The sequence below is a fragment of the Petaurus breviceps genome, unplaced genomic scaffold (genome assembly GCF_028583685.1).
Source record: "Petaurus breviceps papuanus isolate PSGF00001 unplaced genomic scaffold, PetGlider_PUasm1.0 77, whole genome shotgun sequence".
Taxonomy (NCBI): domain Eukaryota; kingdom Metazoa; phylum Chordata; class Mammalia; order Diprotodontia; family Petauridae; genus Petaurus; species Petaurus breviceps.
Genome location: NW_027186492.1, coordinates 5,485,842 through 5,513,756, shown reverse-complemented (window position 1 = coordinate 5,513,756; position 27,915 = coordinate 5,485,842). Strand labels below are relative to the sequence as shown.

At 36.1% G+C, this 27,915-nt stretch overlaps 1 protein-coding gene across 6 annotated transcripts in view; it reads left to right on the top strand.

The window, feature by feature from the left end:
• ZNF106 (zinc finger protein 106) overlaps positions 1 to 27,915 on the top strand; it is an 85,240-nt gene that overhangs the window by 18,461 nt on the left and 38,864 nt on the right. For 4 of the 6 annotated variants that reach the window (XM_069105838.1, XM_069105837.1, XM_069105841.1 and 1 more), the window contains 8 exons: positions 865 to 926; positions 4,385 to 4,585; positions 7,719 to 9,914; positions 14,717 to 15,356; positions 18,517 to 18,586; positions 23,057 to 23,211; positions 23,295 to 23,355; positions 24,056 to 24,394. In XM_069105838.1, the coding sequence (XP_068961939.1) occupies positions 865 to 926; positions 4,385 to 4,585; positions 7,719 to 9,914; positions 14,717 to 15,356; positions 18,517 to 18,586; positions 23,057 to 23,211; positions 23,295 to 23,355; positions 24,056 to 24,394 (3,724 nt within the window). The remainder of the gene's footprint in view (positions 1 to 864; positions 927 to 4,384; positions 4,586 to 7,718; positions 9,915 to 14,716; positions 15,357 to 18,516; positions 18,587 to 23,056; positions 23,212 to 23,294; positions 23,356 to 24,055; positions 24,395 to 27,915) is intronic. The other 2 variants (XM_069105843.1, XM_069105842.1) reach the window with 2 other exon arrangements.

The window sequence follows — 27,915 nt, the reverse complement described above, 5'->3', positions numbered from 1 at the left end:
GTAATTACTTCCTCATGATATAATTTTTTCCTTGGTGGCTCTTTATTAGTTTTGTTGCCTGTTATAGGAAAAATGAAACTTTAACATTTATGTCCTCTACTAAAGCCACATTTTGATGCTTGATGATGGTTAGAAGTGACCCCAGATTCCTGATGACTGTATCACCAGATTACAAGTTTAGACAAGTCCTGCCAAATTGGAAAAGTTTAATCTATAGGTCCAGTAACAAAAATGTCCTCTAAGAACTAGACGAACTCATTTTTGAGAGACTTGTTACTGCTTTGCTAATGATTTTTTTTTTGGCTACAGTAGCTTATGAAGTTACCCACTGAAGAATGGAAATGTTTTAATCTGTTTGTGCAAGTATGCTGATGAAATCAAAGTCTTTTGATGTATTGAAGAATAATTACTTAAGATCTGGGACATGACCCAGAGAATTATTACAATAGTGAATTGACTTGAGTGTTATGATTTTGTTACCTTTTTGCTGCTAAAGGAAATACACTTTTTGTTGCTTGCAGGAGCAGAGGGATAATCTTTTAGGATAAATCATTGTAGATTTATTTTTCACAGAAATAATACTGTTTAGTCAAAATAAAACATTTATACAATATACAAAAATATTTGGATGTAGTTCAAGCAATCCTCAGTGGAAAATATATATTTCCAAATGTCTTCATCAACAAGAGATAAATAATGGATCAATTCCATGGACTTACAATTAAAAATCCAGTAAACAAATGAAAAATGCCAACCTAAAAACAAAGTGGAAATTCTGAAAATTAAAGAAGAGAATAAATCAAAAGCCAAAAAAGTTGAATTGTAAATCATTATAGATTAATATTACTTTCTTTAATCTTCAAGGAGATGGATGAACATGTGCGGAGCATGCTGCATCACAGAGAACTTGAAAACCTGAAGGGAAGGTATGAGAACTTCCATTTTCCATCAGTATCTCCCTTGATGCCCAGATGTTTTTTAAATGTATCAATTTCTTTCAGGTTTGACCCCCTTAGAATGTGTAGTTGAGCAACACTGAATGATCTCTCTCTTGAATTCTTTTTTAAGAAGCATACTGGTGAGTTCTGTGATAGTTCTATCTAGAAGGGATAAATATTAGGAATATTATTTAAAGGATTCACATAAATACTTTTCTAGTTGGAAAGATATAGGGAGGAGAAATAATTATACTCTTCTTCAAAGCAACATAGTAGGTGCTTAGTAAATACTTGTTGAATTGTGAATTTGATAATACTATTCATTCATTTTTATTTAAAGCTTAGTGTTTGTGGGTTTGGGGCTTGGAGGCAAAAGAGAATAGAATAGCAGTTAGAAATTCCATTATATAGATTTGTCTTATTCTCCTGACGTTAGCATGTGACAATATTTTTTATCTCAATATAAGCTGTTAGAACTGATTTGTATTAAGCCATATTCATGTGGACATTTTGTCTTATGATATTTCTTGACCCCATTACCAGAATTGTCAAGAGAGAGCATCTTGTCAGCAATTTAAATGACCTATGGTACCCAGAGGGGTCAAAGTGATTACTTTATGCACAGAGCTTTGTACAGTGGGCACTCAATATTTATTGCCTGATTTTCCAATACTGTAAGGATGAAAAATTGGGAAGCCTTATTTCAGTGGACCAATGTAGTTTAAGTATAGACTGCTAAGTATTTGGAGTTGTCTTAGTTAGCTATGGCTTACACTACAACCCAGCTAGATCTTCTCAGACTGAATAATAATAATGCTAGTACCTAATAACAAGCACTTTATATCCCTTATCATTTGAGCCTCACAGCAACCTTGAGAAGTACCTACAGGGGTTATCCCCAGTTTGGTTATGAAAGAAGAGTTCCCTAGTTCCTGGAATTTGAACTGATTTAGGGTATATAAGGTACTAATACTGTTAAGGTGTTATGAGTCCATATTACATCCTTGCTCTTGTACCTTTTCCCATTTCCCACATTTCTTTCTAGCTCTTAACAGTTTTTACTTCTATAATATTTCTAGATATTTCTGGCAAATGAGCTACTACTTGTTTTTGTATAAGGTAAATCACTTTTTTTTTGTGGTCATTTCATTACTTGATCAGAAGGAAAAAAGCACTGTCTGCAAACTTGGTTATTTATGAGAATAAAAGGGTTTAGTGCCAAGAATATGATAATTAATATCACTACTTTTAAAATTTGGACATCAAGTGATATTTTACATAAGTGAATCATCCAAGAAATTGAATCTTTATCTCTTGAATACTCTCCTTACTCCAAACTTACAGTGCTCCTCATATTACTGTGCTGATTTTTCAGTCCCTGTCATCTAGATTCATTGTTTTAGATGAAGGTATCTTCACCTACTACTTCCTCCTAAATCTTCATTCCTATTCAGACCAACTCTGTCCTTTCCCAGGCCCATTCCAACCTAATTTAGCCCTCTACTAATTCATTCCATGATGTTCTTTGGAACTCCTAAGCCATGTGCTTGGAGAAGGACGTTATGTAGAGTGGAGGAGTCATGGGGTATGAACAGTGGTAGGACAGTGCAAGGTAATCAAGGTTGAAGTTGAAACGTTTTTCCCTTTAAGATAAGCTCTTCCCAAACAGTACAGTTGCACCTTCAGGATCGACAGGACCTGTAGGCTGAAAAGACATGAGCAGAGGAGAGCAGATTCTTGTCTTGAGACAAAGTCTCTAATCAGTAAAAAGGATGGAGAACCACTTTGGAGGCTAGTAGATCATAGCATCCAGGATTTAGATTGACTGATAATAGAATGAATTCTAAAGAATCCTTGCTTATGACAAAGAGTAGATCTGGAGTAGCTATGGGAAGCAGGGAGTGTGCCAGCTCTTCCTAGCCCATTACGTCAGGGGACATAAAGCAGGAATCAATCATCATGGAGAGGGAAACTAGAAATGCAGGGTTTACCAGAGAGACATCAAAAACATCAAAAGAAGATGGAAAAAAGAGATCAAGGGTGAAGAATTGAGCAAGAATTCAAGAGGAGGAAATGGAAAGAGGGAGGGTGTGAGACAAAATGAATAGCTGGCACAGAGGTGTCAAATTCCTAGCCCTCTCCTACCAGATGAAAATGTAATTGGAAAATATTTAACAAAATTAAAAAATATACAGTAGAACATAGATAATCTTGTATGTGGTTTTCTTAGTCAATATGCAGGCTGGAGAGCTCCTTATGTACTGTTTAGTGGCCCTGTTTCTATTTGAGTTGGACACTATTGGGACAGGACATTTCCCAGAATTGAGAGTATGGGGAGAGGTTGAGGTTGTAAAGGAAAGAGATTTTCTCTTGGGATGGATATTGAAGTACTGAAAATATTGATAACCTATGTTTGGAGTGTCCAGGTATTTCTCACAGTGATAATCATAAACTAGCTTGAGTTGTAATTGAACCAAGAAAGTGATTCAGAGTTCCAAAAAACAGTTATTTATAAAGCCTGAACCAAGTGTCTTTGACTTGATCTGGTTACACTTGAAGTTAGGTGGCTTGACAGAATAGCTATTTTGTTATTTATTTATTGTTACTGTTGTCACCCTTTTCTCTTTTTTGTTTCTAGTTGTCCCTTTATAAAAAACCATGTTAAAGCACAAGAATATTCTTTCCAAGTTCTTTCCAAAATTGAAACCTAGTTTTAATTGCTATTTATTATTTCATTCTCTGAAATTTGAGAATTACCATTTGTTTAACACAGCTGTTGACTTCCTCTAGCTGAAATGCTTTTTCCCCCCCTTTAAGATAAGCCTTTCCAAAGCAGAATGCAGACCACATGTATTATCCACCCTAAATAAAACTCAGTAAACTGCAGGCTCCTCCCATCATTTGCTATGGGGCCCAGAATCCTTGGATTCCAGGCAAGGTCTCAGCTGTCCCAGTTTAGATTACCCTGTTGAGATTGGCTCTAGCCACCTACTCTTTTCCCCTCCCCTCTGCTTTCACTGGAGGAATGCTTTTGAGCCAGAGATTAAATGTAGCAGCTATCACCAGGCTCTCTTGAGTGCAGCTGGCACCATGGGTGTGCTTCAGAGCAGTTCCTGTTTGCTCTGAGCCCCCTGCCCTGCCTCCCCTTTCACCATGTTTCCTCTGACATGATTTTGAGTACAACAATTCAAGAAGATTTTTCCTTTTGTACTGCATTATTCTCAAGTGTATTACCTCTTGATTGTTGGAAAAAAATCATTTTATAAATTGTTTTTTATTTTTTTAAAATTACAAACATTTTCAAGTTGGTGAAAGGGGCATTAAAGTTAAATCAGTTTTCACCGTTTTAAGTTGCTTAGTGCCTTCAGAGGAAATCACATACGATCTGGTGTGCCAGCAATGCCTGTGGGAAGAATTGAATGTCCCTTATCTCCTTCTTGTCCTAGGGACAGTAACCATGAATGCCGAGTGTGCCGGGTGACAGTAGTAGGCTTGTCAGCTTATGCAAAACACATTTCCAGTCAGTTACACAAGGATAACGTTGATGCCCAGGAAAGAGAAGAAGATGGAAAAGAAGAAGAGGTGGAAGAAGAATACTTTGACAAGGAACTTGTTCAGCTAATAAAACAAAGGAATGAACAAAGCCGGTCAGTATTTTCTATGAATTTAAAAAATCCTCTGAGATAGTACTTCTATACTATCTATACTGTACTGCTCTGTAGCAGTCATGTTAAAGTGTTGGCCTCTGGGTTCAATTTAGGGTTGTTGAGTTGTTCATAGATGTAGCAGGACATTACTCAAAATTCTTTTCTGAAATTTTGAAATGCAGAACTAATAGACTTAAAAACTAAATCTGATTTGTTGTGAAAGTTACATTCTTTTTCAAAGTCACATTTTCTATATTGGCCAGTGAGTATTACAAATTTGGTATTAATATTGTTTACTTTAAAGAAGTCAGACTTGTTATAAGTTAGTAGACTGCTTATAATAGGGCAAACAGGACTGAGGATAATTCTTGAGGATAAAATACGACAGCTTTGGCAATAAAAATACTACTAGTCATTTTATAAAGATTACAAATAACTAAGTTATATTGATTTAAAACCTTGGGTACAGAGCCAAACCAGTGGAGTTGGTTGTGAGACTTGATTTCAGAAGGAGATGGCTTCATGTATAATGAAAATATGACAACTTAGTGTCTTTTCTTTTGTATGCTTTGTCCAGAGATTTATAGTATTAAAAGTTAGGACATTTCCTTGTCTGGAGTCAGAAGAAAAGTAGAATTTCATTAAAGTAACATGTTAGAATAAACCTATTTTATATGTCCTAAGTATTTATAACAGCCCTTCAAGGGAGGTTGTCTTAAAATGTCTCTAGCAACATGAGTTCTTACATAGCTCAGTTGTTTAGTCCTTCAGATGACATTCCTGTTAAGTTCTGCATAACAGCAGCTCACACCCTTTCTGTCTTGGAGTTGAAAGTCTGTATTTCATTTTTGTTTTGTTATAGTAATTTTCTATTATCAGGTTATCTGTCTGTTAATGGATAACAGTAAAGGAAAAAATATGAGCTCTTCAGTATGCTGGGTACTGTACTAGTTTTATCTTTGGAAGGATACCCTGACATGTTTCTGAAGCAATTTATATTTGCAGTCATCTGTTCTTTCTATCCATGAATGTTCCTACTTGTCTTATTTTTTCTAAGGTATTGTTTTAGTTGTTGTACTATTGAGAGGAGTCAACTCATACTGGGAAAGGATTTGTAATAGCTTTCCTAAATATTTCTGGAAGAGAAAAGTCTAACCCAATTAATTATTGATTTATTAGATTTGGCATTGATAGACTACCAAGGAAATAAAGATAGGATAGCAGTTTACTTAATAATTAAAGAAAGCATGTTTTAGTATGGATGCTATAACTGCCATTAGGTGGTTTGGATCATCTTACTTAGAAAACTTTTGATTCCATATTGTCTCATAGTATTTTAAAAATTTCAGTTGGATTTAGGAGCTTGAATGCCAGTAAAGTTGAGTCCAAATTATAGTACCTTACATTTTTAAAGCACTTTTCATTTTTAAAAATTTCATTTGATCCTCTCAACATCCTTATAGCTTGTTAGATATTTCCTGTATAATTTTTACTCTACAGATGACTGTCTCTCCTACTGATTTGCCTGTGGTCACATAGCTGGATAAGAGAACTCAGGCCTTTTGATTCCAGATACTAGTGAGTGCCTTTTCCAGGGTAACACACTCTCTCTGATAAGAATTATATTGATTTGAGGCAAGGTCATAGGCCTTAGGACTGTCATTAGAAAGAAACCTAACCAAGCAATTATTGCTTTGATTTGGGATAAGGAATACATTGTTAGAAAATTATTTTAACATATGTTCCCATGATACTTTATTTACTATAACATTATTCCTGGAGTTCAACAGTATTAATTTGGATTGTTCCATCTTAATTGTTCAATATGTTGTGACTTGTGCTGTAACTTTACTACATCTGTGACTTGTTCTCTTATTTGAACTCCGGGTGTTTATTGATTTTTCTGTTCAGTGTTAGCTATTTCTAGGTCCTGTTTGTAAACTCCTCAAGGGAGGAATAGTAGCCAAAATACCTATTTATATGCCCAGCCCTTAACATGATGTTTACTTCATAGTAGAGACTTGATAAGCATTTGTTGATGATAGTAAAGTGCTAGAAAATGACCACCAAATATTTCTTGCCTCCATTGTACAAGGTTCTGAACTAGGTGCTGATACAAAGAAATAGATTATCCCTATCCTCAAGGTGCTTAATTCACCTGTTGAAAAAAGGAAAGAGCACTACTATTTAAAGGCTCAGGCAAAACTTTCATGTTGAAGGTGGCATTTGAGTGGAGCCTTGGAAGAGGAAGCTGTGGTCTCCTTTTTTTTTGAGGGGGGGTTAAGTGACTTGCCCAAGGTCACACAGCTAGTTGTGTCATGTGTCTGAGGCTAGATTTGAACTCAGGTTCTCCTGACCCCAGAGCCAGTGCTCTATTCACTCTGCCACCTAGCTGCCCCGCTATGGTCTACTTTGAGGCAGAGTGATGAGGGAGTGTACTCTAGCTATGTAGGAAGGCTTGTGCAAAGTCACAGAAGTTGAAAAATGGAGTGCTGAGGTCAGGAAACACCATGTAAGATGAAGGTGACTTAGTTTAAAAAAATAAATATAATAACATCCTGGAGCTAGAGTTTTAAAAGACTTTAAATTCTAAGTTGAAGACTTTGTTTTATTCCAGAGGCAGTAGGGAGCCACAGAAGTTTCTCAAGCCAGATGTATTCTGTAAACCTAGTTATGGGACCTCCAGTGTTCTTGTCTTTATTTAGTGTATGTAAGCAAAACTGTATGTGAGTCATCAAGTGAGTATTTTTATTAAGCTTAGTATTCTTAAAATACTCTAGGGATAGCAGTTGCAGTGACTGACATATCTTAGTCAAGTTTTTCTTTATTAATCCTTTTTTAGTCCTCTTTCTGTAGAAGTGAGAAATTCATCTTTATATTTCACATACTGTTATGGAACTCTCAGCTTTCTTCATGATGATTAATCCTAATGTCTTAGCCTTTTGCTATATTATCTTTTTAATGTTTTTAAGCTTTTTTGGTTTTTGTATGGGTACATTTAAACATAATAGTTTTTAGTGCATTAAAATTTTGCCATTTAAAATGACTTAAAGTGATTGGACTTTTAGCTGGGATTGAGAGGAAACTAGAAATATGTTTTTAAATCACCAAGGAAAAACTGTTTGTCTTCTAGACAAGATGAAGCATCTGTTACTGGCCAAGAAATAAACTCTGATGATAGACGACAATGGCGAAGAGAAGACCGAGGAGCTTACCAGGAGAGAGACACTTATGATCAGCTATCCTGGCACCATCGTGCACCTCTTCAGCGGGATTGGAAGTGGGAAAAGGATGGCTTTAATGGTGGTCGAAAAAATAACTTTCCACATTCCTTGAGGAATGGTGGTGGACCAAGAGGACGTTCTGGGTGGCACAAGGGTGGTCCGGGAGGATCTTCAAATTGGTATCACAACCACAATAATTCTGGAGGTGGTTGGCATCCAAATAATGGAACAGTAGATTGGCATCATGGTGGTACAGGAAGGAATCCTAATTGGCATTCTGAAGGAACAAGTAGTTTTTGGCACATGAACAATGGTAGTGGAAATTGGCAATCCAAGGCACGTGGTACAAATAATTGGAATTATAATGGCCCTGGAGACATATTTCAACCTGGAAGAAACAGGAATCCTAATTGCCAAATTGATGACATGACTATGATATGGAACAAGAAATCTAATAAATTAAATAAGTATAATCAAGAGAGATATACTTGGCAAAGGCAAGAGAATAGAGGTCCCATAGAAGATGATAATGATTATCTTTTGGATTTTACAAGTGATAAGCTTCCTTCAGAGGGCTTACTTGACTTCAGCAGTTCTGAGCAGCCTGAAAGCCAAACCTCTAAGCAGGCAGAAATTATAGCTTCTAAAGTAAGTGGAAAGAGTGGTAATGTATCAAAGGATAAAATTCATCGCTGGACTCCTTACCCATCCCAGAAAATTGTAGAGCCACAACCAGGGTTGAAAGAGGTTACTACTAAAAAGGCAGAGGTGGTAGATGAGCCTCCCTTTCTTTTTCACCTGATAACTGCATGTGGGAAAGATCCCAAGACTAGTAGTACAGATAATTCCACAAAGCTGAAAACACATAAAGAAACTCAGTCAGCGTCCTTTGATCACAAGGTCACTTCTGATCTGAATGTTTCCAGTGAGGCAGTGACCACTGGCCCATCTAGAATAATACCTGAACAAGAAAACAGCTCACATAAAATGCCATCACTAAAGACTCCACTCCTTCCAATCCCAAACACTAGATCATTGTCTCAAAAACAAGATTCAAAGAACCTTTTGAAAAACACAAAACCTTTGTCTTCAACTCCTGGAGAATGTCAGAATCACTCAAATACACTTAGCTTGGAAGAGAACCAGACTTCCTCTTATGTATCAAAACTGCGTAGTTCATGTTCTCGTGTCTTAAAAGGAAATAAAGCTGTGCTTGATGGCACTCAGAAAGAGCCTGTTGACAATTTAAGTGAAGTCTTGCGAAAGGCCAAGGAGGTACTAAAATGTGGTCAATCCCAGCAGAATCCACCACAGAGCAGTGCCAAAAGTACCAGGAACTGTGCATCAGAAAGTAAGAATGGAGAAGAGTCTGTGAAAGGCTCTTTGAACACTGAGCTTCAAGAACATGCACCAGAAGATGGAGTTGATGCAGAACTGTTGGACCTTGAAAAACACAGTATTAAAGTCGAAGATGTTGGTCCCATATTTCCCAAAGGTTCACCTTGTGGCACTTTGGAATGTGAACCTGTTGCTGCTGAGAAAGAGAGTGATGACAAAATTATGAAAACAACTGGAAAATGTTCCATTAATTCAGATGACCCCACAGTTCACCAAAAAGAATCAGAATTTCAAATGGACTCTGTAGCATCTGCAGCTAGTCCTCAATCTAGCTTAGTGGTAGAATTGAAAGCATCACTTGAAGACATCCAGGTTGAAGATCCTAAGTCAAGTTTGCCTTTTGAAACAGAAAGCTTTGAGAGCAATAACTTGGATGTTGACCTCCAAAAAGGAGGTCCAGGTCAACCTTCAGGCTCTCTCCTGCCTGAACTGAGCAAACTTGGTTTTCCTGCCTCCCTCCAGCGAGATCTAACCCGGCATATTAGTTTGAAGAGCAAACCTGGGGCTCATCTTCCTGAGCCCAATCTCAATAATGCACGCCGCATTAGGAATGTTAGTGGCCATCGAAAGAGTGAGACAGAGAAGGAGTCAGGGCTCAAGCCAACTCTTCGACAGATTCTGAATGCTTCTCGAAGAAATGTCAACTGGGAGCAGGTCATTCAGCAGGTAACCAAGAAGAAGCAGGAACTGGGCAAAGGTTTACCCAGGTGAGTGCCCTTTTTCTTTGTTTTTTGGAAAACATTTTTATAAAGTATTTTTTAAATTAACTTTTAGCATTCTTTTCTTTTAAAATTTTGAGTTCCAGATTTTCTCTCTTCCAACCCCTTGCTTCACCCACTAAGAAGGCAAGTATTATGATATCAAATAAACATGTGAAATCATGCAAAACATTTTTATATTAGCCATAATACCCCTCACCCCCAGAGTAAGAAAAATCCAGAAAGTGTGAAAGTTAAATTTTGATTTGCGCTCAGTTCATCAGTTCTCTTACTGGAGATTGATAGCGTTTTTTCATCATGAGTCCTTTGAAATTGTTTTGAATCACTGTATCAAATTGTTTTGAATCACTGTATCGATCAGAGTAGCCAAGTCTTTCATAGTTGATCATCATTATAATACTGCTGTTACTGTGCATAATGATCTCCTGGTTCTTTTTACTTCACTTTGCATTGGTTCATATAGGTCTTGGTAGTTTTTTCTGAAACCACCTCACTTGTCATTTCCCACAGCACAATAGTATTACATCACAATCATATAACTTGTTCAGCTTTTCCCCAATTGATGAGCATCCACCTTGATTTCTAATTCTTTGCTGCCACAAAAAGAGCTGTTATAAAATTTGTGTATGTACAAGTCCTTTTCCTTTTTCTTTGATCTCTTTGGGTTATAGATGTAGTTGTAGTATTGCTGGGTCAAAGGGTATGCACAGTTTAATAGCACTTTGTGCCTAGTTCCTAATTGTTCTCCAGAATGGTGGAACCAGTTCATTATTCCATTAACAATTCATTTGTTGTTCAGTCATTTCAGTCATGCCCATCTCTCTGTGACCCCATTTTGGGATTTTATTGGCAAAGACTTAGAGCCATTTCCTTCTACCGCTCATTTTACAGATGAATAAACTGAGGCAAACAGGATTAAGTGACTTGCCCAGAGTCACACAGCTAGTAAGTTTCTGAGGCCAGATTTCATGAAGATGAGTCTTCCTAATTTCAAGCCCAGTGTTCTTCTCTCCACTGTACCAGCTAACATTTTTTTAGTGTACTTATTTTTCCCTTATCCCCTCTAGCATTTGTCACTTCTGAAAGGTGTGAGGCGATATCTCAGAGTTTTATTTATTTGTCTTTTTCTCATCACTAGTTATTTAGAGCATTTTCATGTGACCAAATAGTTTTGATTTCTTCTGCAAACTGCCTCTTAATACACTTTGACACCTTATCAGTTGGAGAATGGCTCTTATTTTTATAAATTTGATTCATATATTTGAGGAATGAAGTCTTTATCAGTGAAACTTGCTTTAAAATTTTTTTGTTACTTTATTGTCTATGGTACCTTTTAGCAAAATGTAGTTTTCCCTGATTGTCCCTTTTAATTAGATCTATTTTTGGTTTTCTTTTGTCTGAGGGGATGATTGGTACTTCTGTATTTTCATTCAGCTGAAGCATATTAGATTCTGCTCCAGCCCTTTATTTTAACTCTGTGTGTAGCTTTCTGTTTCAAGTGTGTCTTGTCACATTGTTAAATTTTGCTTTCTGATTCATTTCAATTTCTAATTCAGATCATCTGCTTTTGTCTTATAGTGAGTATATTCCATTCATATTCACAGTTATGATTATTAACTTGGTATTTCTGTCCATCCCTTTTTCTTCTCTCTTTTTATTCAGTCCTTCCCCAAAAGTCTATTTTGTTTCTGTCTTCCTTCATCTGCCCTTTCTTTTTTCATCCCCCCTTCTGTTATCCCCTCCCCCTCCTATTTCCCTCTTGTTGTATAAGTTACATTTTTGTACACAGCTGAGTGTATATGTGTATATATATGTATATATGTGTGTGTGTGTAAATATATAAATGAGTGTATATGTGTATGTACATGTATATATGTGTGTAAATATATATATGTGTATATGTGTATGATCTTGCATCTTTGAAAATTTTTTGATGAGATTGAGGTTCAAGAACGCATTGGGTCACCTCTTAATTTTCCCTTCTACTGGAAAAGTTTCCATAAAGTGACTCATGTGCTACTTTTATGTGAGAAAATTTTCTCCATTTCTACCTTCCTATTGCATTCCTCTTTCTCACTCCACTTTTTTTTTAGGTCATTCCAGCACAATACTTATACCTATGTTCTCTGTCTATGTAAACTCCTTTTAAATGCCCTAATAATAATGAAATTCTTAGGAATTACATAAATCATCTTCCCATATAGGAATGTAAACAGTTTAACTTTATTAATTCTCTGATGATTGCTTTTTTATCTTTACTTTTTTATGCTTCTCTTAAGTCTTGTGTTTGAATATCATGTTTTCTCTTCACCTCTGCTCTTCTCATAGGAATGCTTGAAAATCCTCTGTTTCATTAAATGTTCATCTCCCCCCCCCCCCCAATGATTCTTTGCAGTTTTGTAATTCTAACTCCTTTGCATTTCAGAATATATTCCAAGGCTTCTACTCCTTTAAGGTGGAAGCCACTAAAACTTGTGTGATCCTGACTGGGGCTCTACAATGTTTCAATTATTTCTTTCTGGCTGCTTAAAGTATTTTCTCTTGGGAACTCTGGAATTTGGCTGTAATATTCCTGAGAGTTTTCATTTTGGGATCTCTTTTAAGAGGTGATCGGTAGATTCTTTCAATTTCTGTTTTTTCGCATCCTTGATAATTTCTTTTTTTGTTTTGTTTTTTGGAGGGCAGTTAGGGTTAAGTGACTTGCCCAAGGTCACACGGCTAGTTTTTGGTGTTAAGTGTCTGAGGCTGGATTTGAACTCAAGTCCTCCTGACTCCAAAGCCAGTGCTCTATTCACTGTGCCACCTAGCCGCCCTGATAATTTCTTAAAATGTAATGTCTAGGCTCTTTCTTTGATCATGGCATTTAGGTAGTCCTGTGCATCTTAAATATCTCTCCTTGATCTATTTTCCAGGTCAATTTTTCTGATGAGTATTTCACATTTTTTTTTCTATTTTTTCTTTTGTTTTGATTTTTGTTTCTTGATGTTTCAAAGATCCGTTAGCTTTCATTTGCCCAATTCCAATTTTTAAGGAGTTCTTTTCAAGGAATTTTTTTTTTTGCTTTTTTTTTGGAGGGCAATTGGGGTTAAGTAACTTGCCCAAGGTCACACGGCTAGTGTGTGTGTGTGTAAGTGTCTGAGGCTGAATCTGAACTCAGGTCCTCCTGACTCCAGGGCTGGCTCTCTACTCACTGTACTACCTAGCCACCCCTCGAGGAATTTTTGTGCCTCTTTTACTGTTGGGCCAATTGTGTTTTTTTAAGGTGTTATTTTCTTCAGCATTTTTTTGTGCCGCTTTTACTAGGATGTTGGCTCTCTTTTCATAATTTTCTTTCATCATTCTCATTTCTTTTCCCAATTTTTCCTCATTTTCTTTAACACTTCCACGAATTCTTCTTGGACTTGGGTCCAATTAGCATTTTTCTTTGATGCTTTGCAGCTGTTTCCATCTTGTCTTCTGAGTTAATGTCGTGGTCATCTTCTCTGCTGCCATGGTACCTTTTTAGTTAAATTCTTTTTTGTTGTTTGCTCATTTTCCCAGCCTATTTCTTGACTTTGAACTTTATATTGAAAGTTGGACTCTGCGCAACTTAGGTTGGGGAGACACTCCTCAGGCTTTTTTGTGTGATTTTTTTTTTCAGAGCTAGTTCTGGGGGTCTGCAAGTTTTTGGTGCTTCCTAGGTGATGTGATTCTGATCTATGCTTTGGTCTCTATCCAGGAAGAGTCTCCCTGGTCTGCATCCAGAAAGGAAATGTAGTTAGTTTGTGAGTTGATTACTTTAGTTGCAAAATCCCGGGGATTAATTATTCTTGAATTTCCCCTAGTACACCACATTGCACTGGACTTAATGAATGTTTCAGGAGTATTTATTGAACAAATGAAAGCTTTATCCAGTAAAAGATATATCTTAGAAGCTAGGTCTTAAAGAGTGTAAGTCATTGTCATATTAGCCCAAAAATCTTTGAAAGAACCTTGGCTATCTAGAAAGTAAAAAAAAAAGTAAACGCTTATTTGAAATGAATATAGTTACTAACAAGTATAGTATAATAAAATATATAATAAATATAATAAATAAATTTATATAATAAATAAAATATAATAAATATGATCATCTTCTTAATAGCCATTTATAACATTTTTTGGAATTCCAAATTTTCTCCGTCCCTTTCTGAGATGGTAATTAATTTGATAAAGGTTATACATATGTAATCATGCAAGATTTATTTCCTGCTTTATAATCATCTTTTTTTTTTGGCTTTTTGGAGGGGGGAGGGCAGGGCAATTGGGGATAAGTGACTTGCCCAAGGTCACACGGCTAGTAAGTGTCAAGTGTCTGAGGTCATATTTGAACTCAGGTCTTCCTGACTCCAGGGACGATGCTCTTTTCACTGCGCCACCTAGCTGCCACATTTACTTGGCTATTTGTAATGAAAATTTGGCACATAGAAATAACTTTGTGAACATTGCAAAAGATGTCAGACTTGGTTAATATGCTGGTCAGTTTTGTTAACCTGCCTTTTTTCCCCCCTTTTTTGTTTTTTGTTATAAGGGATAGATGGCTCTCTAGATAGGGGATAGGGAAAGGCTATTTTTGACAATGAAGATAATGTGAAAATGAGATATCAGTATAAAGAAACAAGCTTGTGCTGAAAAATATTGGTACATTTTTATAAGCTTTTGCAGTTGAGAGAGTATATTTCTTTAGTTGACCCTTACTCTAAGCAATAACTAATTGTCATTTTTTCCCTACCTGAGCCACACTCATTTTCTGTTTCTGCTCTTTGTACAAGGTTTGGCATAGAGATGGTACCCCTAGTTCAGAATGAGCAGGAGGTGTTGGATTTGGACGAGGAACCTGACCTGTCCAGTTTAGAAGGTTTCCAGTGGGAAGGTATTTCCATTGCTACATCACCTGCATTGGCAAGGAAACGCAGTCTTTCTGAGAGCAGTGTCATCATGGACAGGACTCCTTCCATGTACAGCTTCTTCACTGAGCAGGCTACAGGAAAAGAGAATGAGCCTCAGCAGATTGTTCCACCCAGTAACTCATTGCAGACAGTTCAAGGTCAGAAAACAAACGGGAACCTTAAACAGGATATGACACCTCTGGCTTCTTCCTCAAGGGCAGGTGAAAGAGTTGAAAGTGTTGCGACTCGAAGGCGGCATAGTGCCCAGTTGCCTCCTGACCGAATGATATCCTTGGTGCGTTCTGCCAGACAAGAAGAATTGAACAGGCAGGAGAGCTCAACACCCCTTTCTGAGAACCAGAACACTCAGGAAAGTAATGGAGAAGGGAACTCGTTATCATCTAATGCCTCCTCGGGCTTTGGTATCTCTAGTTTGGTGGATGCTGCTACAGACAGCAGCTGCACCTCTGGGGCAGAGCAGAACGACGGCCAGGGTCTCCGGAAGAAGCGCAGGGCGACTGGAGTAAGTATGAGGAGACCCAGTGCTCTTTGGACTGAGCCATAATGGCTGCTTCACTGGTGTTGGTGGGGTGAGGGTGGGGGTGTGCAGGAGGTACTGGTGGGGTGAGGGTGAGTGGAGGTTTATTTAGGCTGGGGATGGGATCATCTTGAGGTTTTTTTAAATTTTATTTTCATTTTTCTAGGTTTTTTTATTTTAACCATTATTTAATTCTACTAGGTGCTATGTGATCTAATATGAAGTCTTTTTTTTTTTTTTTTTTTTTGCCTTTTTTGGAGGGGGGAAGGCAGGGCAGTTGGGGTTAAGTAACCTGCCCAAGGCCACACAGCTAGGAAGTGTTAAGTGTCAGGCCTAATTTGAACTCAGGTCCTCCTGACTCCAGGGCAGGTGCACTATTCACTGTGCCACCTAGCTGCCCCTGAAGTCATCTTTAAAATGACTGAGCTAACAATTGTTAATATTTGAATATGCGTGAAGTTGGACCTTGATATGCTTTCATGAATGTATTCTGTTAGGATGGTATAGAAAAGTAGCTTAGATTTAGATATGAGAGGTATGTGTGATTGATTTACCTGGGGTTTCTTTACTGGTACAGTGTTTTCTTTTGTAATGGTTATAGTTCTGTTAACTGATAGCATACAATCAAATATAACCTCGGAATTATTATAGCTGTCTGCTCCTATTCTGTCTTTCCCCTTCTCTTGCCAGCCCTGGCTCATTTGGAAATCTACTACTTCATTGGTGCCAGTTTTGTTTCTTTGATACTTCTCTGTCTTCCTCCCAAAAGGGAAAGAGCTGAGAATAGGAGGGCATAGTTGGATGGCATAAAGAACTTCTAGCCCTGAGATTGGTTCTTTGACTGTAAACCAGAGGATGGAATTTTGCTTCTAATCACATACAGAATTTCCTTTTCCATGATGAGAAAGTACACAATGGTGGCAGCTCTCAAGAGTGAAGCATCTTGTAGAATTGTAGACTATTAGGCCTGGAAGGTGCCAACACATGAAATGGTAGAGACCCAAAGATGTACGATGATGATGATTTAGCCTGAGGTCACAAGGCTAATCATTGACAGAGCCAGACATTGAATCCTAATCTGTAGGCTCAAGTCATAGATGACTTTTGTGCTGCCTCTGAGGAAGAGTGCTTTCTACTTCTTTTTTTTTTTTTTTAAGCAATCGGGGTTATGTAACTTGCTCAAGGTTACGTGGCCAGTTATTTCTGGGTGTGGTGCTGAGTATCTGCTCCCGGATTTGATCCCCAGGTCATCCCGACACTGGAGCTGGTGCTCTTACTTACTGAGCCACCTGGCTGCCCCTGCTTTCTACTTCTTTTGTGGCTGTATTAGTTGCTTGATAGTTGAATTGAAACAGAACTTTAATAGCTTGAGAGATGTAGTAGAGAGGTCTTCTTCATTTATTTGCTGGGTGTAAACTTTTCTGTGAATGATTGTGTCTAATGGAAATTTTAAAAAGTAGGCATTCTTTTAGGCCTGTAGGGTTAGTAGCAGGATGTCTTTAATTCATGGTTGTGTCCAGCACTTTGCACAGTGCTTGGAACACAGTTGGTGTTTAATAATACTTGTGAATTTAAGTTTAAGGGATTAAACTCTAAATAATTTGGTTTCATGTAATTGGATTCTGTTGGACATGGCTACTATTAGAATAATAAATAACATGTTTAGATGATTTAGAAAATCTAAGCTTACGGATACCTTAGATTCCAGGCCTTGACAAATCCCAGAATGATACAATTTCATTGTAGTCCTTAGTATTATCACTGTAGCCTTCCAAGCATTTATTGAAGTGTTCATATGTTCTTTTTCTGATAAATTATGTTCATGCTTTACTATAATAGCTTATTAATTTGTAGCACTAGATGGTGCTATTTGAGCCTACTAAAATGAGGACTTGCTTTGGGTCCTTGTTTCATTTTAAATTAGTGTATACCCTTTGAGGTGTCCTGTGCACCAGTCGAGGTTGAGGTAGATATTCTTGATTTCCCCGTTATTCTTGATATCCACCTCAATCTTGGATTTTATTTATCAGCATTTAGTATGAATCTTAGGGAGGGACAGAACTTGATCCTGTACTCCCCTACTTAAGTAGCCTCAGGGCCTTTTGTATCCCATCTGGGATAAAATGTAAACTCTGTCCTCTGATATTTAAAATTCGTTTCTTGCTCGCCCCAGGCTGCTTTTTATGTTATTCCCTTTTGTACTTAAATTGTTCCCATCAAATTGGTCTCCTTTCTATTTCTTGGGCATTCTCTCACCTGGCTTTCTGCCTGTGAGGATGCTGTCCTGCCTTTCTGCTTCTAATGGGATTCCTCTTCACTTTTGCCTGTTGGAATCCTTAACTTCTTTCAAGGCTCAGTTCAGGTGCTACCTTTTCTGAGGAAGCCTTTCCTGATCCCCTTTAGTCATTAGTATTGTTTCTCTACCCTTCCCTCCCCCTTTATATTGTATTTACTCATCTGTGTGCAGTATCTCATACAGTAAGGTCTTTCAGAGCAGGGTGGACTGGTTTTCATTTTTGTCTTTGTATCTCCTAAGACAATGTCTTATATTCAGCTTGTTGAGTTGCAGTTTTATGGGCCCAGAAGTACCTGGTCAGATATACTCAGCTTTCTCTTTGAACTTTTCCAGGGGTTACTTTATAGATACTGTATAGTCCTTATGTAGATTCTATGATTTTATTTAGTATCAATTTGAGATTGAGAGTCCCAATGGTAGCTTGCTTTTTTTTTTTTTTGTCTGCATGTCTTTGCTCCACCCCCCAGCTCTCAACTGTCATCTGCCACCTCTGCTTCTGCCTTTGTTTTTCTTTCCATGACCACTGAAAATTTAGATCAGTGTCTCGATTCATAAATTCAAAACAAATGTATCAAGCTCTTTCCTGCTTTTGAATTTAATGTTTGATTAACAAGAAAGAAAGCAGTTCCTATTTAATAGAATATTCCTTTAGTTTGAATGCAGTTTAATGTTTAATTCAGCAAATATTTATCAAGTACCTATTGGGTATAAAATTGTTCTCATCAATATACATGCATATCTTTCTTTCCATACTACTTTAGCTTCGATCCTCCCTCCTTATTATGAAGTGGCATTTACATATTAAATACCACTAATTCAATTTATATTTTCACTCCTGTATTTTCATAGGATGGATCTTCACCTGAGCTTCCAAGTCTGGAAAGAAAGAATAAAAGAAGGAAAATTAAAGGCAAAAAAGGTATGGTTTCATAATGTGGAGAAAGGATAGGAATTAAATTTGTCATTTGATATCTGTCTCCTGAAAGAGAGAGTTACTAAATTTAAGTTGTAGAATATGATATTTTCACCATTGGTCAGTGTGGGGAATCTTTTTTCTTTGATTATACTTTTTTTTTAACAAAGATTTTTGGTTTTCTTTTTCTGTTTGGGTGAGGGGAGTGGAAAGAATTGGCAAAATTGCCAAAAAAAGAAAAAAATAGAAGGAAGACCAGAAAGAATTACAGTTAATAATCAGGGTGACATGGAAGCTACTTGTTGAAATATTTATTTAAAGGAAGGCAAGATGTACATAATAGAGATTCATAGTTTAATGTGGAAGCCTTTTTCTGTTTTTCTGTGTATGAAAGTGCTCATTTTGCTTAGTGTTTGCATTCAGAAGAAAAACCAAAAAATACATACAAAGCAAAATTGTGGAGATTTGGTTGTCTTTGGTTATTGATTCTCTTGATTATAAGTCCATTGAGGTATAGCAAAAGGAAAAAATAACCCAGGTGTTTACTGCTATCTTTAGTCACACTTTTAGAAGAAATAATTAGAAACTTCTTGATTTATATTGTAAGAGGTTAAACTTAATGTACTTTTGTGATGTAATTGTAAGCTTGTGATTTCTTTAATAGAGAAAGTTTTGATGCACAATAGAACATTTAGGTAAAATCCAAATCCAGAAAGTCTATTCAGATCTGTTTTGTGCATAACTTTTCTATCTCAGATTCATTGCAGGCTTTTTCCAAGCAATTTTTCTCTGCTTTGTGATTCCTCTTGGTAGACTTATTATTAAATGTGAGAAAGTATATCTCTTTGGTGACACTTATTTGTAGGTAACCCCCAATGAGGAAATGCTTTACACTAGTGGAGATATTCTCCTCTGGGATGTCAAAATGTTAACTGACTTGCTTCTTCAGGATCATGCAACCATTTATGTGTCAAAAGGGAAGGAATTTCAACCCAGGTTCTGTCTTTAAGGCTTGCCTCTCTCTCTACCTCCTATATCATGCTGCTTCTAAGTAATATTTTGTAATATTTTAAGATTTGCATATGTCTTGAGCTTCATAGCAGTTGAGGAAACAGAGTCAGAGGTTAGATATCATGATTGCAAAATTAGTATTAGGTAGGATCTGACTTTGAGTTCTTCCTGACTTTGAGGTTAGTACTTGATCAACTATATCATGCTGCTTTTTCCTATGATACAGGCACGCCTTTAACATCTAGGATGTGCTTCTGCTTTGTTGTAGTTTCTTTCTGGTAGGCAATCGCCAATGCAGGTTAATGCTGACCAGTATATGAGAGGTTGATTTACTTTTTGAAGCTAGTCTAAACTAGTGATTTTATTCTGTTCACTATTTAAAAGTTTTCATAATTGTAGCTATTTTTAATTGAAATATAATCTATAAATATCACTTCATTTTTATTTTTTGGAGGGGGGAGGCCAGGGCAATTGGGGTTAAGTGAATTGCCCAAGGACACACAGCTAGTTAAGTGTCAAGTGTATGAGGCTGGATTTGAACTCAGGTACTCCTGACTTCAGGGCTAGTATTCTATTCACTGGGCTACCTAGTTGCCTCTAATTTTTTTATATTTCTTTGAGGGGAGGTCTTCTGTCTGAAAATCAAAAATGGCTTAGTGTAATTCCAAGAAAGTTAGAACTAAGTGACTGAACAAGAAGTATGGGGTCTAGAAAATAAAAACAGGGTGGTTACTACGAAGTCCACAATCCTTTTGGTAAACACTTTCCTTTCCAAAAAACTACTGTGGATTACCCAGTAGATATGATAAAATGTAAAATGGAAGGAAGGTCTTTAATTTTATTTAATTTTAAAAAGGAAGATGAAGTGAAACTAATAGATGGAGGCTGTCTCTTAAATTCTATACATAGTAAGTGCTAAATAAAATTTTTTTAATTGAATTGATTTTTCTCAGTCTAGGCCTAGGGATTTAAGTATGACAATTAAAAAGCACTGTAATCAGTGGTATACTTGTAGAATCCTAGAGAATCAACTAAAAATCTTAACTGAAATAATTAACAATTTTAGAAAAGTTGCAGGATAAAAAAAAAACCTCATATATATCATTAGCATTTCTATATATTACCAACAAAGTCCTGTAGCAAAAGATAGAGAAATTCACCTGGACTGTTATAATGTTCTGCTGATGGGTCTGCCTGCTTCAAGTCTCTCCCTACTCTAAATGTCTGTTCAGCCACCAAAGTGATTTTCTTTTAGGAAAATCAAGTCTGATCAAGTGAGGTGTTGGTCTCTATTCAGTTTCTGCCAAACTGCTTTACATTTTTCCCAGCAATTTTTGTCAAAGAGTAAGTTCTTGCCCCAAAAGCTTGGATCTTGGGTTTATCAAACACTAGATTACTATGATCACTTACTACTGTGTATTGTGTACCTAATCTATTAATTCCACTGATTCCCCACTATTTCTTAGCCAGTATCAGATTGTTTTGATGATTACCACTTTGTAAATCAGTTTGAGATCTGGTATGGCTAAACCACCTTCTTTCAGTTTTTTTTTTTTCATTGATTTCCCTTGATATTTTTGAACTTTTGTTCTTCCAGATGAATTTTATAATTATTTCTTTCTAGCTCTCTAAAATAAATTTTGGTAGTTTATTGGCATGACATTGTATAATTTAGGTAGAATTGTCATTTTTATCATATTGACTCAGCCTTCCATTAGCAATTAATATTTTTCCAGTTGTTTAGATCTTTTGTGTGGAAAACATCTTTGTAATTGTGTTCAGCTGGTTCATATTTAAATTCATTTCCCTCTCCCCCAGCACAGATTATTATGGGATTAAAAGTAAGTGAAGCTGTGTCTTGGCAGGTAGATTCCCAAGTATTTAATATTGTTTACAGTTATTTTATATGAAATTTCTCTATTTCCTCATTCTTTAAGATAAAAGTTGGGATATTTTAGTGCCTTTACTTTTTAAAGATATCACTAATATCTTTATTATATATAATATATTATTAATATAATGTAATATAAAATAATATCATAATATATTATTAAATATTATCTAGTAGAGAGAATTTAAGCAAATATGGTGATTTTGTGAAAGGGGTTTTATGAAAATCTTATTGAATTATCATTTAAAATGTCTTATGGCAAAGAAGAGGGGAGTGTTAAGATAACAAGACAGGATTTACAAAGTAAATAGTGCTTTCTTATCCTACTTATTCATCTAGGTGGTTGTGAGGAAAATGCTTCATAAACCTTAAATCACTCACACACGGTATTAAGTGTATCTCTAAATAACAGAAAACTTTTCTAAATGAGAGAAAGTGAAATTATTGAAATATTTTTATTATTTAAAGTGATATATTCTAAAATACATCTTATTAGTGTGCTTTGGTATTATAAACACTTTTCACTATTTCCAAAATAAATTTTTTTAGTGGGCAAACAATGGAATACTGAATAGTTGTTACTAAAATTATTCTTACTGAAATTTTAGAAATGTTCCTTTAGTGAGTTTAAAACAGATCCACAGTTATTTTAAATCTATTGCCCTGATATTAAGTCCTTTAGCTTAATGTAAAAGTACTTTGTCTATGTCATTCCAAATAGGGTTGAATACTACTAAATGGTTTTATTTTGGAGGTTTTTAATCCCCCAAAATGATCAGAATCATGTGTAATTGTTTGCTATATGTTAATTTTGAATTTTCTTAGTTGACTTAGTTGTGGAGAAAGTTAGCATGTATAAATATAAATTTTTCTTTCTTTCTCATTTATAAGTCACATTATTTTAATTCAGTAGAGGTGTAAGTCTGCTTGGATCATCACTCATCATACATCATGTCTATAACAATGTTCCAACTAGAATATAAGCTTTCCTGAGGTGCTGTGTATATATCGGGTCTTCCAACAGCTTGGACTAGGTGGTATGTGTATACATATGCTGTTATAAGACAGTTTTAGAGTATTAAGCTTTGGGAGGGTTTATAAAACTTGTATTAAAAGCTAATTTTTTAAAGAACTGTATTAAGTAGTGAGAAACATGGGTTTGACAGAAATGTATTTGTTACACTAAAAGTCCCAACATGTATATTTTTGGAGTAACATGTGTGATATCAAATTTTGAAAGCCCTTGAATTATCATCCAGATGGCTAAAACCATTTGCTTTTCTATTTTGTAGAAAACTTTTTTTAACACAACACTTAGCCACTTTTAAGAAATAAAATAAAGCATGAGTGTAATGGTGACTTAAAGCAAAAAATCCTGTTTCCTGAGTTTGTAGTTTCTGGCTTAGGTAACTGGGTGCACATAGCTTGTGAAATACATTTGATCTCCAGTGAGAGAACCAAAGGGAAAGTGTGCATTTGTCCCATCATAAAAAATATATATTCTAATGGCTACTAAAGAGCTGTATGAAATGAAAACTTCCTTTACTAAAATGGATCTGATCTTCTTTTGGCAGAACGTTCTCAGGTTGACCAACTGCTGAATATTTCTCTAAGGGAGGAGGAGCTGAGTAAGTCCCTTCAGTGTATGGATAACAGCCTTCTGCAGGCCCGGTCAGCCCTGCAGGCAGCATATGTGGAAGTCCAGAGGCTACTTGTGCTGAAGCAACAGGTAATCGAATGGAGTTTTTGTGTCTGGTTGGAAATAGTTGCTTGTGTTGAACTTCAGTGGACAAAATCCTTCTCTCTTCTTAGATAACTGTGGAGATGAGCGCCCTAAGGACCCACAGAATACAGATTCTACAAGGATTACAAGGTACCAAGAGGATCTCATGGACTTGGCATACAGACACATTTGAAATGTTGAGAACAATAAGATATCATTATGGACAGAAGATACTTAAATTTCTCAGAGAAATTCAAGAACCCTGAACTTTATTCAGGTTCTGACTTGAGTCCTCAGATGATTCATTAACTTGCCTGAGATTTGATTTTGGGGTTAAAAATGGACACAAAACCTGCTTTGTCTGCCACATAGGAATGAGAAATATTAGTTGTTTTTATTAAGAGGCTTTAGAGGGGCAGCGAAGTGGATAGAGTACTGTGCCTGAAGTCAGGAGGACCTGAGCTCAATTCTAACCTCCAACCATCAGACACTTGACACTTACTAGCTGTGTGACCCTGGTCTAGTCTCTTAACCCCGATTGCCTCACCCAAAACAAAACAAAAATCCCCCCAAAACCAAGAGTCTTTAGAATTTAGAGAGACATGGGAGTTATAAAATTATAATGTCCTATACCAATATAAAAGAGTTGTTATTAAGGAGCTTTAGAATTTATAGCAACCTGGGAGTTATAAAATTATAATGTCCTATACATTTAAAATCTTAATTCTTGATTTCTTTTTTTCTTTGGTTTGGAATTTATTGACTTTAGATGGATTATATATGTGTGTGTGTGTATATATATATATATATATATATATATGTATGTATGTATTTGTTCCCCTTTCTACAGAAACTTATGAACCTCCTGAGCGGACAGAACAGGTCCCCTGCAGTCCTTCCCGTGAACGCAAGTGCAGATCCCAGACTGTTGATCCCCGTCCTCTGCCTAGTCCCTTTTTTCCTCTTTTTTTGGAGGCTTCCCCTTCCCATATTACACCATCCACCCCTGGAGTGTCACTTCGAGTGTGCACACCACCTGCATTTCAGGCTCCTGGGAGTATCACATGCCCAGCTCCAGACTCATCAGTGCAGATTAAACAAGAGCCCATGTCTCCTGAGCAAGAAAATGTGAATGCTGTGCTACAGGATTCTGCCTGCAGTGCTTCCGAGGAATTGCTACAAACGAATAGTATGTCAGTCAGCTTTCTTCTGCATTAAGGATAGGTAATCTTGAGGAAGGGAAATAGGGCAAAATGTCAGCTAGTATAATTACTTCTGATAGGCTGACTGTTACAATTTATTCAGTAATACTGTAGTACATGCCTCTTAAGATGAAGAGTATTATGACCTTTTATTTTAGTTTTTTTTCCTTTAAGGTTTGTTGGACAGATCTGGCACAGGGCTTTAGGTCTTTACATAACTTGCTGTAATTTTTAATTACAGCTCCTTACTACTTTTTAGAGGAATCATTTACTAAAATCAATAAAGAGCTGATTATCTGGTTTTTTTTTTGTATATGCCTGTTAAGGTGAGAGTCAGTAGAGTTACTTTGAAACTGTCTGTCCCTGTCATTATTCAAAGTGGTAATGGTTAGAAAACTTGGATCATGTCAAAATCTTTGATTTAGGGTATAACATCAGTGTGCTGCCTTTAGTCAGCATGTTATAGGGGCCCAGAATTTGGAAAAATAAGAGTAATTACAATGGAATTCCTCAGTCTGCAGGCATTCCATTTTTTTTCCTTGACCAGCCAAAAAGTAACTCCTACCAACTCTGGTCCCTTGCAGAAGGTAATAAAATTACCTAACAGGAGAAGTATTAAGGGTTTTCTGAAGGTCGGCATGGGTTAGCATTTCCTGAATAAATGATGGGAAAGCTTAAGACCAAGAGAGAGAAGAATGATGTCTGTATAAAGGAGAGTTTTAGAAGCTGAGTTCATATAGGGGGATGCATATGTTAAAAATTACAACTTTTCTTTGATGATATATTGTAAAAATATTAATAAAAGGGATTATAGACTACATATTGTGACCATTAACTGGACCTAATACGAATACCTTATTTGCTTATGAACATGCTCTGTATGTACACAACAGTAATATCAGTTAGTTGTATCCCACAATACATTCTTAATTATTGACATAATCTTAGCATTTATGTTATCTACATGCATACCTGATGTTACATGCTCATTTAATCCCTCAGTACTGATAGTTGTCCAAGCAGTGTTCTAAATAAACCTATTTACTTTGCTTTCTGGAGTATATTCCACAAGTTTTACTAGTGTGAGTTGGTTCAGGCATTTCAGCACAACCTAGATTTCTTTTTTAGCCCTGAAACCTGCTAAGTCATTTATAGGAAATGACAAAACAAAACAAACCAAAATGACAAAACTCCCTTTGGTCAAACTGTATCAGTTTTTTGACTTAATGTGTTGGTTTACCCCTAAGTTGTAATCCGAGGTGGAGAATTCCTAATTCACTTTTTCAGAATTCAAGGGGGTCAACAAAAACTTTTTAAAAAAATAGCTTGTAGAATTATCCATGTGAGTATCATAGTTTGCAATCTGAATAGCAGTTCTCTGAATTCGGTATTCTTTCCCAAGTAAAAGCAGTATGAATTCTTAGCCATCAAGGACATAACTTCAGGAGTTTTGTTTTCACCCCAGAGCTAACACATTCAGTATATCAGCATTTCCCAGCAAGTTTGGTTATCTCTTGTATATCAGAATCTACATATTTTGGGGCATTGAGGAGGTGCGGTGGGTAGAGCACCAGCTCTGTAGTGAGGAAGACCTAAGTTCAAATTCAGCCTTAGACAGTTGACACTTATTAGCTCTGTGACCCTGGGCAAGTCACTTAACCCTGATTGCCTTTCAAAATACAAAGACCAAAAAACCCCACAGAGTCCACATATTTTATATGGGTTGGCTGTTCAGTACCATTGACCAGTTTTGTATTTTCTAGTGACTATATGCAGAAGATATCTTGGAAAGAATGCTATCAGATCATGATCAATGGTTGTCCATAATAATAAAATTGGTGATTTTATTGAAGCAAATGAAATCCTACAAAATATTCTGTTTACAGTTAAAATTAGTGTGGCTTTTTCCTAAGTCTTTGCCAATCTAGTTCAATCTATGACATTGAACTCTTGTCATTAGGCAACCTCTCTGCATTATTTCTTATCGTATCCTTTGAAATTGTTTTTGATCATTATCTTGATCAGAGTAGCTAAATATTCACAGTTGATCGTCCTTAAAATATTCCTGGTAATGCTCACTTCACTTTGCATGAATTCATGAGTTTCCCCAGGTTTTTCTGAAACTATCCTGCTCATCATCACAATCATATGCTGTTCCACACTTGTTTAGGCATTCCCCAATTGATGGGCATCCCCTTGATTTCTAATTCTTTGCTACCACAAAAAGCTGCTATAGATAGTTTTATACATATAGATCCTTTTCCCTTTCCTTTTTATCTCTTTGGGATACAGACTTAGTAATGATATTTCTGGGTTAAAAGGTATACACAGTTTTATAGTCCTTTGGCTTAGTTCTAGATTGTTCTCCAGAGTGGTTGAACTAGTTAGTTCACAACTCCACCAATACTGCATTAGTGTCCTAGTTTTTCCACATCCCCTCCAGCATTTGTCTTTCTCCATTTCTGTCATACTAGTCAATCTAATAGATTTAATATAATATATTATAAATATATAATATATTAAATATATTGTATTATGAATTAATATAATATATTATAAATATATAAAATAATAAAGATGGTATCTCAAGACTTGTTTTAATTTGTATTTCTCTAATTAGTGATTTGGAGCATTTTTTTCATGTGGCTCTTTTTTTTTTTTCTTGAGGGGGGGAAGGCAGGGCAATTGGGCTTAAGTGACTTGACCAAGGTCACACGGCTCATGTGGCTCTTGATAGCTTTGATTTCTTTTTCTGTCTTTTCATATCCTTTGACCAATTATTAACTGGAAAATGCCTCTTATTTTTTACAAATTTGGCTCAGTTCCACATATATTCTAATATTTTTGAGAAATGAGTGCTTTATCAGAGATACTTGCTGCAAAATTTTTTTTCCAGTTTCCTGTTTTATTTCAGATTTTGGTTACATTTTGTTTCTACAAAAGTTTTTTAGTTTCATTAATTAAAATGATCTGTTTTACTTCTTGTAATCCCCCCTTGTTCTTTTTTTTGGACATAAACTCATCCCTCCTCCATAGTTCTAACAGATAAATTGCCCCAAGCTCCCCTAATTTACTAATGCTTTCATCCTTTATGTCTAAGTCATTTATTCATTTTGACCTTATCTTGATAGGTAGTGTGATGTTGGTCTAAACCTACTTTTTGCCAAACTGCCAAAACTCAGTTTTCCCAGCAATTTTTCTCTCATATTGAGTCCTTAACCCAAAATCTTGGATCTTTTTATCAAACACTAGATTACTCTGGTCATTTATTACTTTGTGTCGTATCTCTAATCCATTCCACTGAACTCTTTCTTACCTAGTACCAGATTGTTTTGATGATTATTTCTTTGTAATGTAGTTTTAAATGTGGAACTTCCAGGCTGTCTTCCTTAACATTTTTTTCATTGATTCCCTTGATATTTTTGACCTTTTGTTCTTCCAGATGAATTTTGTTGCTATTTTTTCTAGCTCTATAAAATAATTCTTTAGTAGTTAGATTGGTATGACA